Raw genomic sequence first — 12,169 nt, 5'->3', positions numbered from 1 at the left:
AAGCTGATTATAAAACATACTTTCCTTATATATTGAAAAACTGACTTCACGGTATGTATGTGTCTGTATATGCATGTATAAATCTTTGTATGTATGATTGTATGTATGTATCCGTGTATCTATGTATGTACAAACATACATTAATATGTATACATATACTTGTGTATGTATATATGTATATATACATACAAATACACACACGCACATATATATGCACATACATACACATATATACATATATATACATACTCATGAATGTCAACATTGCATAATACATCCATACATATCTATACATATCATATCATAATACATCATACATACTTTAACATACATTGATACAAAAATAAAGTCATACATACGGACATGCATAAATACATAGATACATACATGCATGCATACTTCCATAGATACATAGATCAATGAATACATCTTCAATTCATTCATTCATTCATTCACATGTACTTACATACAGATGTATGTAGATATATACATTCATAAATCCATACATATATACATACATACCTTATAGATTATATATAGATTGATACACAAATACATTCATACGTACATGAATTCATTCATACATAGATATATACATACATATTTGTATGTATACTCATATACTTACATACATGCATACTAGATAAATACATGCATACAAACATGCATGCATACAGATTCACATACATACATATTTATATATACATATAAATATGTATATATATAAACACACACACACACATATACATATATATTTGCATATATATGTATATATATACATATAGATATAAGGACATACATATACTCATATATACACATTCATACACATACATATACATGCATAAACACATACACACATACATTATATAGATTCATCCATACATTAATTCATTCATTCATACATACATACATATCCGTATATATATATTTATATATTTACATACGTGCATACAAGATAAATACATGCATACAAACATGCATGCATTTAGATTTACATACATACATAGATACACATATACACATACATAAATAATTGTCTGAATACATACATACAAATGAAAACAAAGAAAACATATACATACAAATACATAAATACATAGATACCTACATATGTATATTCATATACGTACACATAACTACTTAAATTATATGCATAAATAAATACACAATTCATACATCTGTAATGTGTTTATACATACATGCATACATTTGTATATGTATACATGTATGGATACATACATACATACTTTCGGACATATATACATACATATATACACAAACATACAAATATTTTTACAAGCGTGTATATATATATATACACATATATACACATACACAAATATGTATATACAAACACATATATACACAAGTATATATATCTATGCATATATACACGTATATGTTTATGTATATGTATAAACATACATGTATACAAACATTCATATATGCAGACATACATGAATACATACATACTTTCATACATATGGTGTATACACACATGGATAATACATTCATAAGTATATAGATATATACATCCATAAATAGAAACATATTTCTACCATACATTAACTCAAACTTTATATTCTTTCACACATACAGTGACATACATGTACATTCCACATCCATACTTACATACATAGATATAGACATACATAGATTGATAGACAAATACATTCATTCATTCATACATATTTGCATGCATAAATGCATACATATGTACCCATATACAGGTATGTATGGATAATTACATAAATACTGTCATACATACATGTGTATATATACATACATACATACATACAAATATGTAGATATATATTGTAAAAATGAATAAATAAATACATAGATATATGTATGTATACATACATAGCTATATAGATATATATTTACATATATACTTGTTACAAAAATAAATACATATCTATAGAGATATAAGCATATATAATCCATTAATAGAACTGGACACAAAATGATACATACATACATACATACCGGTACATACATACATACATACATACACATGCTTACCGGTACATACATACATACATACCTACCATAGATACACACATACATAAATAGATACATATGCACATACATAGTGGTACACATATACATACATACATAGCTACATGCATACATACATATGTAAATCAATGTATAGGTACATATATAATCATGTATAGATACATGAATACATATGTACACATACATGCATACATACATGCGTGCATGTATGTACGCATGCATGCATGCTCTCCTGTCTAATATGGTGCTTGAGTGTCGCTTGTCCTTTATCTCAGGTTGAACTTCAGGAGGCCTGAGTTTAATCTTTACTGCATCTCAGTTGCCCTCTGCCATGCCCATCCTTCACGTTATCAAAGCTTTTACTGTATCAAGTATCATGTAACTGTTAGCGCTACTGTTAGCATTTGTGAGAGATCATTCCCGCTCTTTTCCACCCCGGCCAGTCGAGGCAGAAGGTCGCCCGTGCTGAGCCGGGATCTGTTTTTACTCGCTCCTGGGGTGGATTCTGGGGGTTTTCTGTCAATCATCTCAAAGAGCGTGGTCCAGACTCGCTCTACAAGAAAGAATGGTACCATTGAAATTCAATCCGACCCGCCTTCTCCAGAACCTCCGCCTGAACGGGGAACTGTATGACTCTTTGTCCTTCGCTGAGGACGACAACTGGAGACGGATCCGGCATCACGTCACTCCCTCCTTCACCACCCGCCGTATAAAAGAGGTAAAGCCGTCAGAAAGCTCTCGAAGTTCTCGGCCTCGTCGTTTGCATCGGTTCCACCTGCTTTCTCTGCAGATGTTTGGCATCATGAAGCAGCACTCCTGCACCCTGACGGCCTACCTGAGGTCCAAAGTGCGGAATGACGAAGCTATTGATGTGAAAAGGTGAGTGGGGCCATAGAGCACTAGCTGTTACCTAATCACCAGCCAGACAACAGATACCAGAGAAGGTCATGGAAATATGAGCTTGAATGATGGTCCTCTTTTCCAGGCCTCTTCGGATTCGGTAGCAAATAAAATGAAATACAATTATTTTGGTTTCTCGTGCAAATAGCTTTTCAGTGTCACGCGGGTACGTCTGAGGGGGTTCCAGGTTTATTCGCTCCACTTCAGTGCTTTTCTGGTGGTTTGTGAGAACGTTTCCTGTGGAGATGTTCAGTTTGCTCCTTTCTCACACGGTGTGAGGTCGTCTGTCAAGAAATAGTGGTTTGAAGATTTCACATCTTCTATTCCATCTTTGAAAGCATATATCTGGGTGAAACTGGTAGAAGATACATCGGGCTGCTTCTTCCTCACAGCCGGAAGGTCCCTGGTTGGATTCCAGATGTGTGGAGTCTCCATGTTCTCCACGTGTCTGCGTGGAGTTCCTAAGGGTTCTCCGGGTTCCTCCTGCAGTCCGAAAACATGATGGAGCCTCATTGGAGACCCTTCATTGTCCAGACATGTGAATGAGAGGGTCAATACTTGTATGTCCGTGTCTGGATAAATGAATGGTTGTGTCTCAATATGACGTGAATGTGAATGAATGAATTTCTTCTGGGTGGTGTTTGTTTCCCAGCATCTTTGGAGGATACGTGTTGGATGTGATGGCCGGCTGTGCGCTGGGATTGGACTTGGACTCCATCAACAACCCTTCCGCTCCCTTTCGAACTCACGCTTCAAATTTTCTCAATATATCGATCCCATTCTTTATTTTCCAAGGTGAGTCGCCTCGTCTGCAGGGCGTCTTTTTGTGTCCTACCTTGGATCTTCTCATTCACAGGGTGCTTCCCGGTGTTCGTCCCTCTCTTCGAGCTGCTGGGTTTCTCCATATTCTCCAAGTCTTCTGCTGATTATCTCAGGGCCATCCTGGAAAAGGCAAGGCAGGAACGCAAAAGGAGCTCACACCAGGTACGAGCTTTATTTATTATTATTTTTGAAAAACCAATTTCGCAATTTACATTTTAGTCTGAAATATCATTCATAATTCCTTTTTTAAATTAAAATCATGTACAGGATTATTTATTATCCTTCAAATGTGATTAATCACACGGTCACTGCGGATCGGTTTTGATTTATCATGATTAGATTTATACCATTCAATTATTATCGTGGCAAATTAAAAAGCAAATATGCTGCTACATTTGGAAAAGTGAAAAAGCATTTCTGCTCATGCATTTCAATTTTCAAATTAGACATTTGAAATTGAATTTCAATCCCGATTCGTGGGGTATGTTTTGACCATTAAATCTTAAATGTATTTTGCTTTTTAGCTTGGGTTATGTTACAGAATGAGCGGTCTGTAAAAAGAGATGAAAATGGAGTTAAAATTAATTATTTCTTATTTTAGTGATAAGTTAAAATATGCTGCTACATTCTGAAAATGAAAAAGCATTTCAGGTGATGCATTTTCATTTGAATTATGATCCCTATATGCTTTCATACAAAAAACACACATATATATGCATACATATGTACACACACAGATGTGTATGTGGAAATATATATATATATATATATATATACACACACAAAAACATATCAGTGTATACACACACGCAGTTCTTTCCTTTAACCAATCAAATCACTCTCTTCCATCAATTTGCTGAAACACATTTGTTGACATAATCTGAGGCCCTGACATGGGGATTATCGAAATGGCTAATCCTAACCAAACCCTAATCAAACCCTGACCTAAAACTAACCCCAAACCCACCCCTGATGTAACCTGACCCAAAACCTAACATAACCCTAATCCTTAAATGGAAACCCAGCCCTAACCTAACCTAACCCAACCCCTGCCTAACCCCAAAACCTAACCTTACCCGAAGCAAAATACTGAACCTAGCCCAACGCTAACTCCAGCCAAAACACTAACCCTAACTGAAACCCTATCCAAAACCCCAACCCTACCCAAACTGAAACCTGAACCCTAAAACTACCCTTACTGAAACCTTAACCCTAACCTAACCTAACCGAAACCTTAACCCTAACTGAACCGTAACCTCACCCCTAACAATACCCTAGCCGAAACCCCAACTCTACCCTTACCGAAACTTTAACTCTACACTAACCCCTAATAATACCCTAACCGAAACCCCAACCCTACTCTTACTAAAACTTTAACCCTTAACTAACCCCTAATAATACCCTAACCGAAACCCCAACCCTTCCTTAACCGAAACCTTAACCCTGACTGAACCCTTACAATACTCTAACTGTAAGCGAAACCCCAATACTACCCTAACCAAAACCTTCACCCTAACTGAACCCTTACCTAAACCCGAACAATACCCTAACCCTAACCTAATCTAACCCAACTCTACCCTAACCTAGCCATAAATCCTAACCCTAACCTAACTCACACAGTGGCACAGTGATGGTCTCCAGCTCGTATCTTCTTCTTCTTTCGGCTTTTCCCTTCAGGTGTCGCCACAGCGAATCAACTTTCTCCATCCAACCCTATTCTCTGGATCCTCCTCTCTCACACCAACTACCTTCATATCTTCTCTCACTACATCCATAAATCTTCTCTTTGGTCTTCCTCCAGACCTCTTGCCTGGCAGCTCCAATTCCAGCATCCGTCTACCAATATATTCTCTATCCCTCCTCTGTCCATGACCCAACCATCTCAGTCTGGCTTCTCTGACCTTCTCTCCAAAACATCTAACATGTGCTGTTCCTCTGATAGACACATTCCTGATCCTCTCCATCCTGGTCACTCCCAAAGAGAACCTCAACATCTTCATCTCTGCAACCTCTAGTTCTGTCTGCTGTCTTTTGGTCATTGGTCTCGGGCTCGTATCTGCTGTGATAATGTGTAATCTTGCACAGGAAGCGCTTCTACGAAAGGAAAACTCCGACCTGCACAGCGTGGAGTCTATTTCCTGTCGCTCCGTGGTCCCGCCTCTGGTTTATTTGGACTCAAACTTCCGATATCAACGACCTAGAGGTCGATAGGATGTTTAGAGTCAGCCATCTCCATGGAGTCGGCGCACCGTTTTCCCCACGTCTTAAGCCGACTCATAACAAGGGCTTCTTGGGTTTGAAGGCTGTAAGAGACTGGCTTCAAGACATGATGGATTCCCAGACAGCCGGGGGGTCCCGGAGAGGAAAGACGAGCGAGGGTGATATCGCTTCTCCATCACAACACATCCACGGTGAGACTTCTCCTGGGTGGAGGTCACCTCCGTTTGACCGCCCGGCTCCCCAACAGGCCTCTCCGATCACGAGATCACGTCCCAGCTGATCGTGTTCGTGTTCGCGGGCTTCGAGACCAGCGCCCTCACCTTCACCTTCCTCGCCTACAATTTGGCGAGAAACCCTGAGGCGATGAGGAGACTACAAGAGGAGATCGACTCCACCTTCCCCGATCGGGTACGGCCGACTCATGGCTTCGGGGTTTTCTTTTGTTTTTCCTGTTTCTGAACGGAAGATGTGTTCTCACACATCTTCCAACCGCAGGGCTCGGTTCAGTACCACGCTCTGATGCAGATGCAGTATCTTGACAGCGTCGTCGACGAGACATTGAGGTAACGTGAAGTGTTTTCTTGCACCTGCAGAAACCGGATCTGACCGATAGACGGGATTTTATTTTGGCATAAAAAAAAGACTCGGAAATGTGGAAATGGGCTAGGAAGAGCATATTTCCAAAGAGGAGCACACTGGTCTCCACCTCTAGATACTTCTCTGACACTCCAAGATGACTCATAACATTAATCTAATCTCTTTATGACCAAAGATACAAAGTATGAGATTCGAGAGGTTATTCAACATGATTTATCATTTTAAAAAAAAATCTCTCTTTGATAAGGTTCAAAATAAATTACATATAATAAAAAGATCCTGAAATTTAAAGATGCGAGAAAAAATGTCTTTTGTAAATAAAACATTTGTTTCAAGTCCTCTTGGAAAAATCAAATGCTTTAAATAGTACCTCTTCTGATTTATTAACCCTCATATTATGTGAAGGGTCAATTTGAGCCATTTCACCCATTGACCCAATGGGTCCAATTGACCCTTAACATAATATGAGGGTTAACTGAACATATCTTATCCATGTAATAGTCATCAAAATAATCAATTACCGGCCCTGTATAACAAACCATCTTTGCATCTTCAAGTGTTCTTCTCCATGCATGTTCTGCAGCAGAGCCGATCCGTCCAGCACTTTTCTGTCTGTCAACAAATGAATAAAAGTATTTGAACTTGTGACGCAGAAATCGAGCCGCCATTATGGTGCAAACTGTGAGAAAAGGCAGTGAAAACTGCAGCTCCGCAGGATTGGTCATTAAAAACGGGACATTTGGTCACCCTGACAAGAAGTTTAAGAAGAAAATACGACTGTTTTGTCACTAAAAAAAACTTTTAAAATCATTTTGTAAATTGCGTTAGCGTGTAAAAAGTTAGCCTGTGCTCACATGCTAGGTCTGGTTCTGTTTTTCCCAGGCTTCACCCCCCGCTGCCGCGGCTGGAGCGAACGGCCAAGGAAACGGTGGTGCTGAACGGCATCACCATCCCGAAGGGCATGGGGGTGATGGTCCCGGTTTACGCCCTGCACCGCGACCCCCTCCTGTGGGAGGAGCCGGAGGAGTTCAGGCCCGAAAGGTAGCTTCTACGGAAGATGGGCCGGTTTCGATTGTGACCCCGTTACTCCGTCGGTAAACCTGGGGTGAAAACTGCTGGGTAACATATCAGGGCTTAAATGTGTAGATTAGTGACAGAAAAAAAAAAACTGTGAGGAAAATGAACTCATTTTAATGGCACTTTCATTTGCACCACAGATGGTTTCTCAGAAGTTTGATGTTAACCCTTGTGTTGTCTTGCGGGTCTAAAGTGGCCCACTACCATGTTTAGCTGTAGAAAAAACACCTTAACCTATTTTTTTCCAACTTTAAAATTTTATGACTTTTCCTAAAGAGACCCCATAATTAGAAAAAGTGATAAACCACTAGGGTACAAAGATTGTCTTATGGGTCATTTTTGACCCGTAAGACACAATGTTAAGATCGCACGAGGATTAAAGCTCAAGAATATCAATTCATTCAAACGTTGAAACATCAAATATTGAAATGCGATTAAAACCTGATTAATTAGACAAAAAAGGCGTTGAGTCCCACCCGTTCAATAAAACTGTTAATCTTTGTGTGTTTAGATTCAGTGTGGAGAACAAGCGGCGCATCCAGCCGTACTCGTACCTGCCGTTTGGGGCCGGGCCCAGGAACTGCGTGGGGATGAGGTTGGCCCTGGTGATGATCAAACTGGGCTTGGTGGAGATTTTGCAGAATTACAGCTTCACGGTGTGCGAGGAGACGCAGGTGCTTTGTTTCTTACGTGAAGCGATTTAACAGATGACGAGCTGCATTCCCGAGCACGGCCTCATTGCGATTTGGTCCTTGTTTCCAGATCCCCCTGCAAATGGGCCCACAAAGCCTCGTAGCACCCCTGAAACCCGTGAAACTGAAGGTGGTTGCACGCTCTTAATCTGTAAAACCAATGTCTGCAAGGATTACCTGGAAAAACCTTGCAGTTTGCCGATTCTCCGTGGCTGGCGAAAGAGAAGACGGACGCTTCTCGGGACATTCGCCGTCTCTGCCAGGCAGCTGCTGACAACGTCCAGATCTCCAGATAAAAGCAGAAACCTGAACTGATAAATAATCTAGCAGGAAATTGAGATTAGATCGGAAGTCAGGTAGTTGTTATTAAAGCCTCCGTCCACTGAAGAATGAGTTCTGTTCTGGCAGTTTCATGTTTCGGCTTCACTGACTAGAGGGATATCGCAAAGATTCAGTCATCTGTGGCTTTTCGGGGTCGAGGATCTGTCCAGTTGGTGTTGAAACGCAGCCTCCGGGTCACGGACACAGAATGGAAGACAAATACTGGGTTCAAAGTTCACTTTAGGGAAGAAAAACATTTGCGTGTTTACATTATACTAAACCACACGGATGATATAACCTTAAAAGAATATCAATGCGCCGAGTCTTTTTGTGTTTTTAAAAACCTCAGCGCTCGTTTTAATGAACGTAATGGCTTTGAGTCGGGATTCAGTAATCTTCATTCAATTCAAGAAACAACTCCAGTTCCGGCTTAAATGGCTAATAAATGAGACGGAGCAGCAGTTGGTGTCTCTGTTTCTACCGACGGGCCAAAACAACAGAGCAGGAAACCTGCGGCAACAAGTCATGCTGATATAATCCCTGCTACGAGTCACGTGTTAAAATGAGGTGAGATGAGGTGACGGCGCAGTTACGTAACATGATTCTCTGCTCCGCCAGCAGCTGGAAGACAAACATCTTCACCTTTTGTTGAAGTTGTTCAGGAATGTTACCCGACTGAAAAAAAAAAACAATAATGAAAATGTAACGTGATGTGAAGACTAAAGTAAAAGATCAATAACTGTTTTTTTCCGACAAACATTAAAGATGGTTTGAATCAGCTCGACGCTGACAGAAAACTGACTCAGCTGACTGGCCAGGATGCTGGTGAATGTCTTTTGTTTAATAATTACAAAGACAATCAATAGATACAAACTTCTGGGCATGTAGGTCAGAAGTAAACACGCGCTGAAGGGTGATTAACGTAATCCAGATTCAATTAATCATTGCCATTGTCGTTCCATAACCTGAAGGCGGTCGCGTAACAGATATCTGATTTGAGGTAGATAGAGGATGTATAATCTTGCAGCAACTTTCCCTGCAGCCTCAACAGACATTTTTGCAGGTACAGGACAAAGCTGGGAGAAATCGTCCGTGTAAACGTCCTGGAAGGCAGCTGTCAGAGATAAAAAGAGGCACGGAAATCTCGCTCCCAGTTCTTATCCCTCTGCTCTTTCCTCCTACTTTCCTCTTTTGTTGTCCCTTTCTTGCCCCTCTGCCGCGACTCCCTGGGCGGCGCTTTCACCGCGTCGGGGTCTCCAGCTCCGAAGTGCGTGACTTTGGCTCTTTTCTTCTCGCGTCCGTACCCGAGGCCCATCTGGTCCCTCTTCAGCACCGTCGGAACCGGTCTCTGGGTCCCCCCTCCCTCCGGCCCCAGCCCCGTGCCCGGTTTCCAGCCGCTGCGGAGCATCATCTTGTAGCTGTTGGCGGACGGGGGGAGGCAGTAGTGCGGGGCTGGAGGAGGACGCCGCAAGCTGAACTGATGTACGGTGGAGGTGAGATGCGATGATGGGCTGCCGCTGTACTCACTGCTGCAAACGCCGCACCACTGAGGCCTGGCAGCGCTGACACACACACACACACACACACACACACACACACACACACACACACACACACACACACATACACACACACACACACAAAACGTCACTCAATGATCACTGAGAGCCAAATTCACTTGGCATAAAAAAAAAACACCACTTAGATTTAACTGAGTTGGGTTTACCTTTTACCTTTTACTAAGTTTACCTTAAGATCCAACGCTGGACTCAAAGCAAACATTCATAATTTCACAATAATATGCAAATGTTCGACATTAGTTTGCTGACAACACAAGATATCAGCTGTCTTCAGATTCTGCATCTGAATAATGTTGGAATTTGATATGCCAGCCAAAGACAGACAGATGACATCGTAGAAAACATGCCGCTGTCCTACCAGGAATGCAGAATATGACAGAAATACTTAAAAAGATGGTAGTCCAGTAATGATTTAACTGTAAACAAATCTGCTGACCTGTTCTCACATTGTCTCTGTGGACTTCTTCCATAGCTCTCCAACTCCTCCAGCACCCCACTGTGGCCTGCTGCGGAAAAACATACCACTAGATTATCTTTACACGAGAGATACTAACGTGTTAAGCAGAGCTGTGGGTTAGTTGTACCTTCTGCTGCTAGATCTCTAGCATCCCGGCCCTGGGTGTCCACCACCCCCACCCAGGCCGCTCCTCGTTGCAGCAGCAGCTTCACCGCAGCTCTGTGTCCGCACCAGCTGGCACACATCAGTGCTGTCCAGAAAAACGTATCCTGGAAAACAAAAAGCCAACAGTTAAAGCGCCCTGCTGTATCGCTCTGGGTAAAGTCCCTGTGGTGAGCCGGCAGCATACCTGGAAGTTAATGTCGGCCCCCTTCGCCAGCAAGTCTTTCAGGCCAGGAACGTCTCCGTGGTGGGCACAGCGTAGAAGCCTGAGCCCCTGGAGCTCTGTCAACCTCTCAGAGTTGCGCGTCTCCTCTCTCCTTTGACCTCCAACATCTTCACCACCGGTTCTTCCTGCCACCACGGGTTGAGTCTGACCCTGTGGCACTTCTGCATCCTCCACCCTCCTCTTCCTCCGTCCTCTTCGCTCCCTGATGTTCTGCGTCTGGATCCCAGCGTCCAGCCTCTGCTCACCCTTGAGCAGGTTCTCGTAGAAGAGCCTGGCCTCCTCTCCGCCCAGAGTCCTGCTTCCATGAGAGGTGGACTGGGCTCTCGTTTCGATGTTAAAGAGGTCTTGCTGTCTGGCAGGGGTGAACCCAAGATGAGCCATGGCAGCGGGTTAGGGAGTTTAGACGACGCTTAGAGACGTAAAATTGAACAGACTCGCATGATTTCGGTGAGGTTTTCGCAGAAGGTGTCGATGTTACGAGAGGATCGATATCCACTTATTTACGCATCAATGAAAATCACGATGATGACACGGATCTGTATCGTGAGCGAAGAGTCACTAGTTATCAACTTAATTTTCTCGTCAGTAAGTTATCACGAAGTTTAACACGACAGCTTCGTTTATAGCCTTGCTAAAAAATGTAAACAGTTTAAACGATATGTAAGCTAGCAGCGTTAGCCTCTGTCAGCCCGAGAATCAACATCCCGTAAAGGTCGACGTCTTCGGTTAATCCAACTTGAACCGTTCTGGGTAACACTGTCGCGGTAAGGTAGACACGACAAAGTCTTAATTTTAAATACGAAATATAAAAGAGTGGCACAGTGAGACGACGCTATACGACGAGCTAACGCTAGTAAGGGGGACAAACCATAACAAAGACGCGGGTGTGCGGGAGGTGCTGCCCCCTGGCGGCCCGGAGGACCGACAGCCTCCTTGTCATTGAGCCATAACATCAACATCTTCATCTCTGCAACCTCTGGTTCTGCCTCCTGTCTTTCCGTCATTGTAACAGTTTCTAGTGAATACAGCATCGCTGGTCTCACCACTGTCTTGTACACCTTTCCTTTCCTTCTGGCTGTTAGTCTTCTATCAC

At 42.1% G+C, this 12,169-nt stretch overlaps 2 protein-coding genes and 1 long non-coding RNA gene across 6 annotated transcripts in view; 1 reads left to right on the top strand and 2 right to left on the bottom strand.

The window, feature by feature from the left end:
• Positions 1-9,851, top strand: part of LOC147229079 (cytochrome P450 3A27-like) — a 26,687-nt gene extending 16,836 nt beyond the window's left edge. Inside the window, exons 5-14 of one of the 2 annotated variants that reach the window (XM_086157572.1) lie at positions 2,627-2,740; positions 2,813-2,901; positions 3,575-3,717; positions 3,779-3,906; positions 6,047-6,122; positions 6,212-6,372; positions 6,460-6,527; positions 7,444-7,602; positions 8,150-8,312; positions 8,401-8,614. In XM_086157572.1, the coding sequence (XP_086013698.1) occupies positions 2,627-2,740; positions 2,813-2,901; positions 3,575-3,717; positions 3,779-3,906; positions 6,047-6,122; positions 6,212-6,372; positions 6,460-6,527; positions 7,444-7,602; positions 8,150-8,312; positions 8,401-8,478 (1,179 nt within the window). In that variant the 3' untranslated portion in view covers positions 8,479-8,614. Of the gene's footprint in view, positions 1-2,626; positions 2,741-2,812; positions 2,902-3,574; positions 3,718-3,778; positions 3,907-6,046; positions 6,123-6,211; positions 6,373-6,459; positions 6,528-7,443; positions 7,603-8,149; positions 8,313-8,400 lie in introns of both variants that reach the window. The other variant, XM_086157571.1, reaches the window with a different exon arrangement.
• Positions 6,724-8,639, bottom strand: LOC147229080 (uncharacterized). The gene is made up of 4 exons (XR_015106988.1): positions 8,508-8,639; positions 8,193-8,439; positions 7,416-7,661; positions 6,724-7,173 (listed from the first exon to the last, which is right to left on the bottom strand). It is a non-coding gene; the product is annotated as an uncharacterized LOC147229080 (long non-coding RNA).
• On the bottom strand, positions 9,472-12,169 carry gpank1 (G patch domain and ankyrin repeats 1). Of its 3 annotated transcripts, none has more exons than XM_086157575.1 (4): positions 11,038-12,169; positions 10,816-10,957; positions 10,668-10,734; positions 9,472-10,213 (listed from the first exon to the last, which is right to left on the bottom strand). In XM_086157575.1, the coding sequence occupies exons 1-4, from the start codon at positions 11,455-11,457 to the stop codon at positions 9,769-9,771; spliced, it is 1,074 nt and encodes a 357-aa protein (XP_086013701.1). In that variant the 5' UTR covers positions 11,458-12,169; the 3' UTR covers positions 9,472-9,768. The 3 variants fall into 3 exon arrangements, with proteins under 3 accessions (XP_086013701.1, XP_086013702.1, XP_086013700.1); XM_086157576.1 differs by having other exon boundaries at positions 9,472-10,204; positions 10,668-10,737; positions 11,038-12,168; XM_086157574.1 differs by having other exon boundaries at positions 10,668-10,737; positions 11,038-12,162.

The sequence above is a fragment of the Fistularia commersonii genome, chromosome 12 (assembly GCF_037954325.1).
Source record: "Fistularia commersonii isolate RoL2024-O1a breed Wild chromosome 12, RoL_Fcom_v1.0, whole genome shotgun sequence".
NCBI lineage: Eukaryota > Metazoa > Chordata > Actinopteri > Syngnathiformes > Fistulariidae > Fistularia > Fistularia commersonii.
The sequence above is the reverse complement of the archived record's forward strand: the minus strand, read 5'-3'. Positions and strand labels throughout refer to the sequence as shown.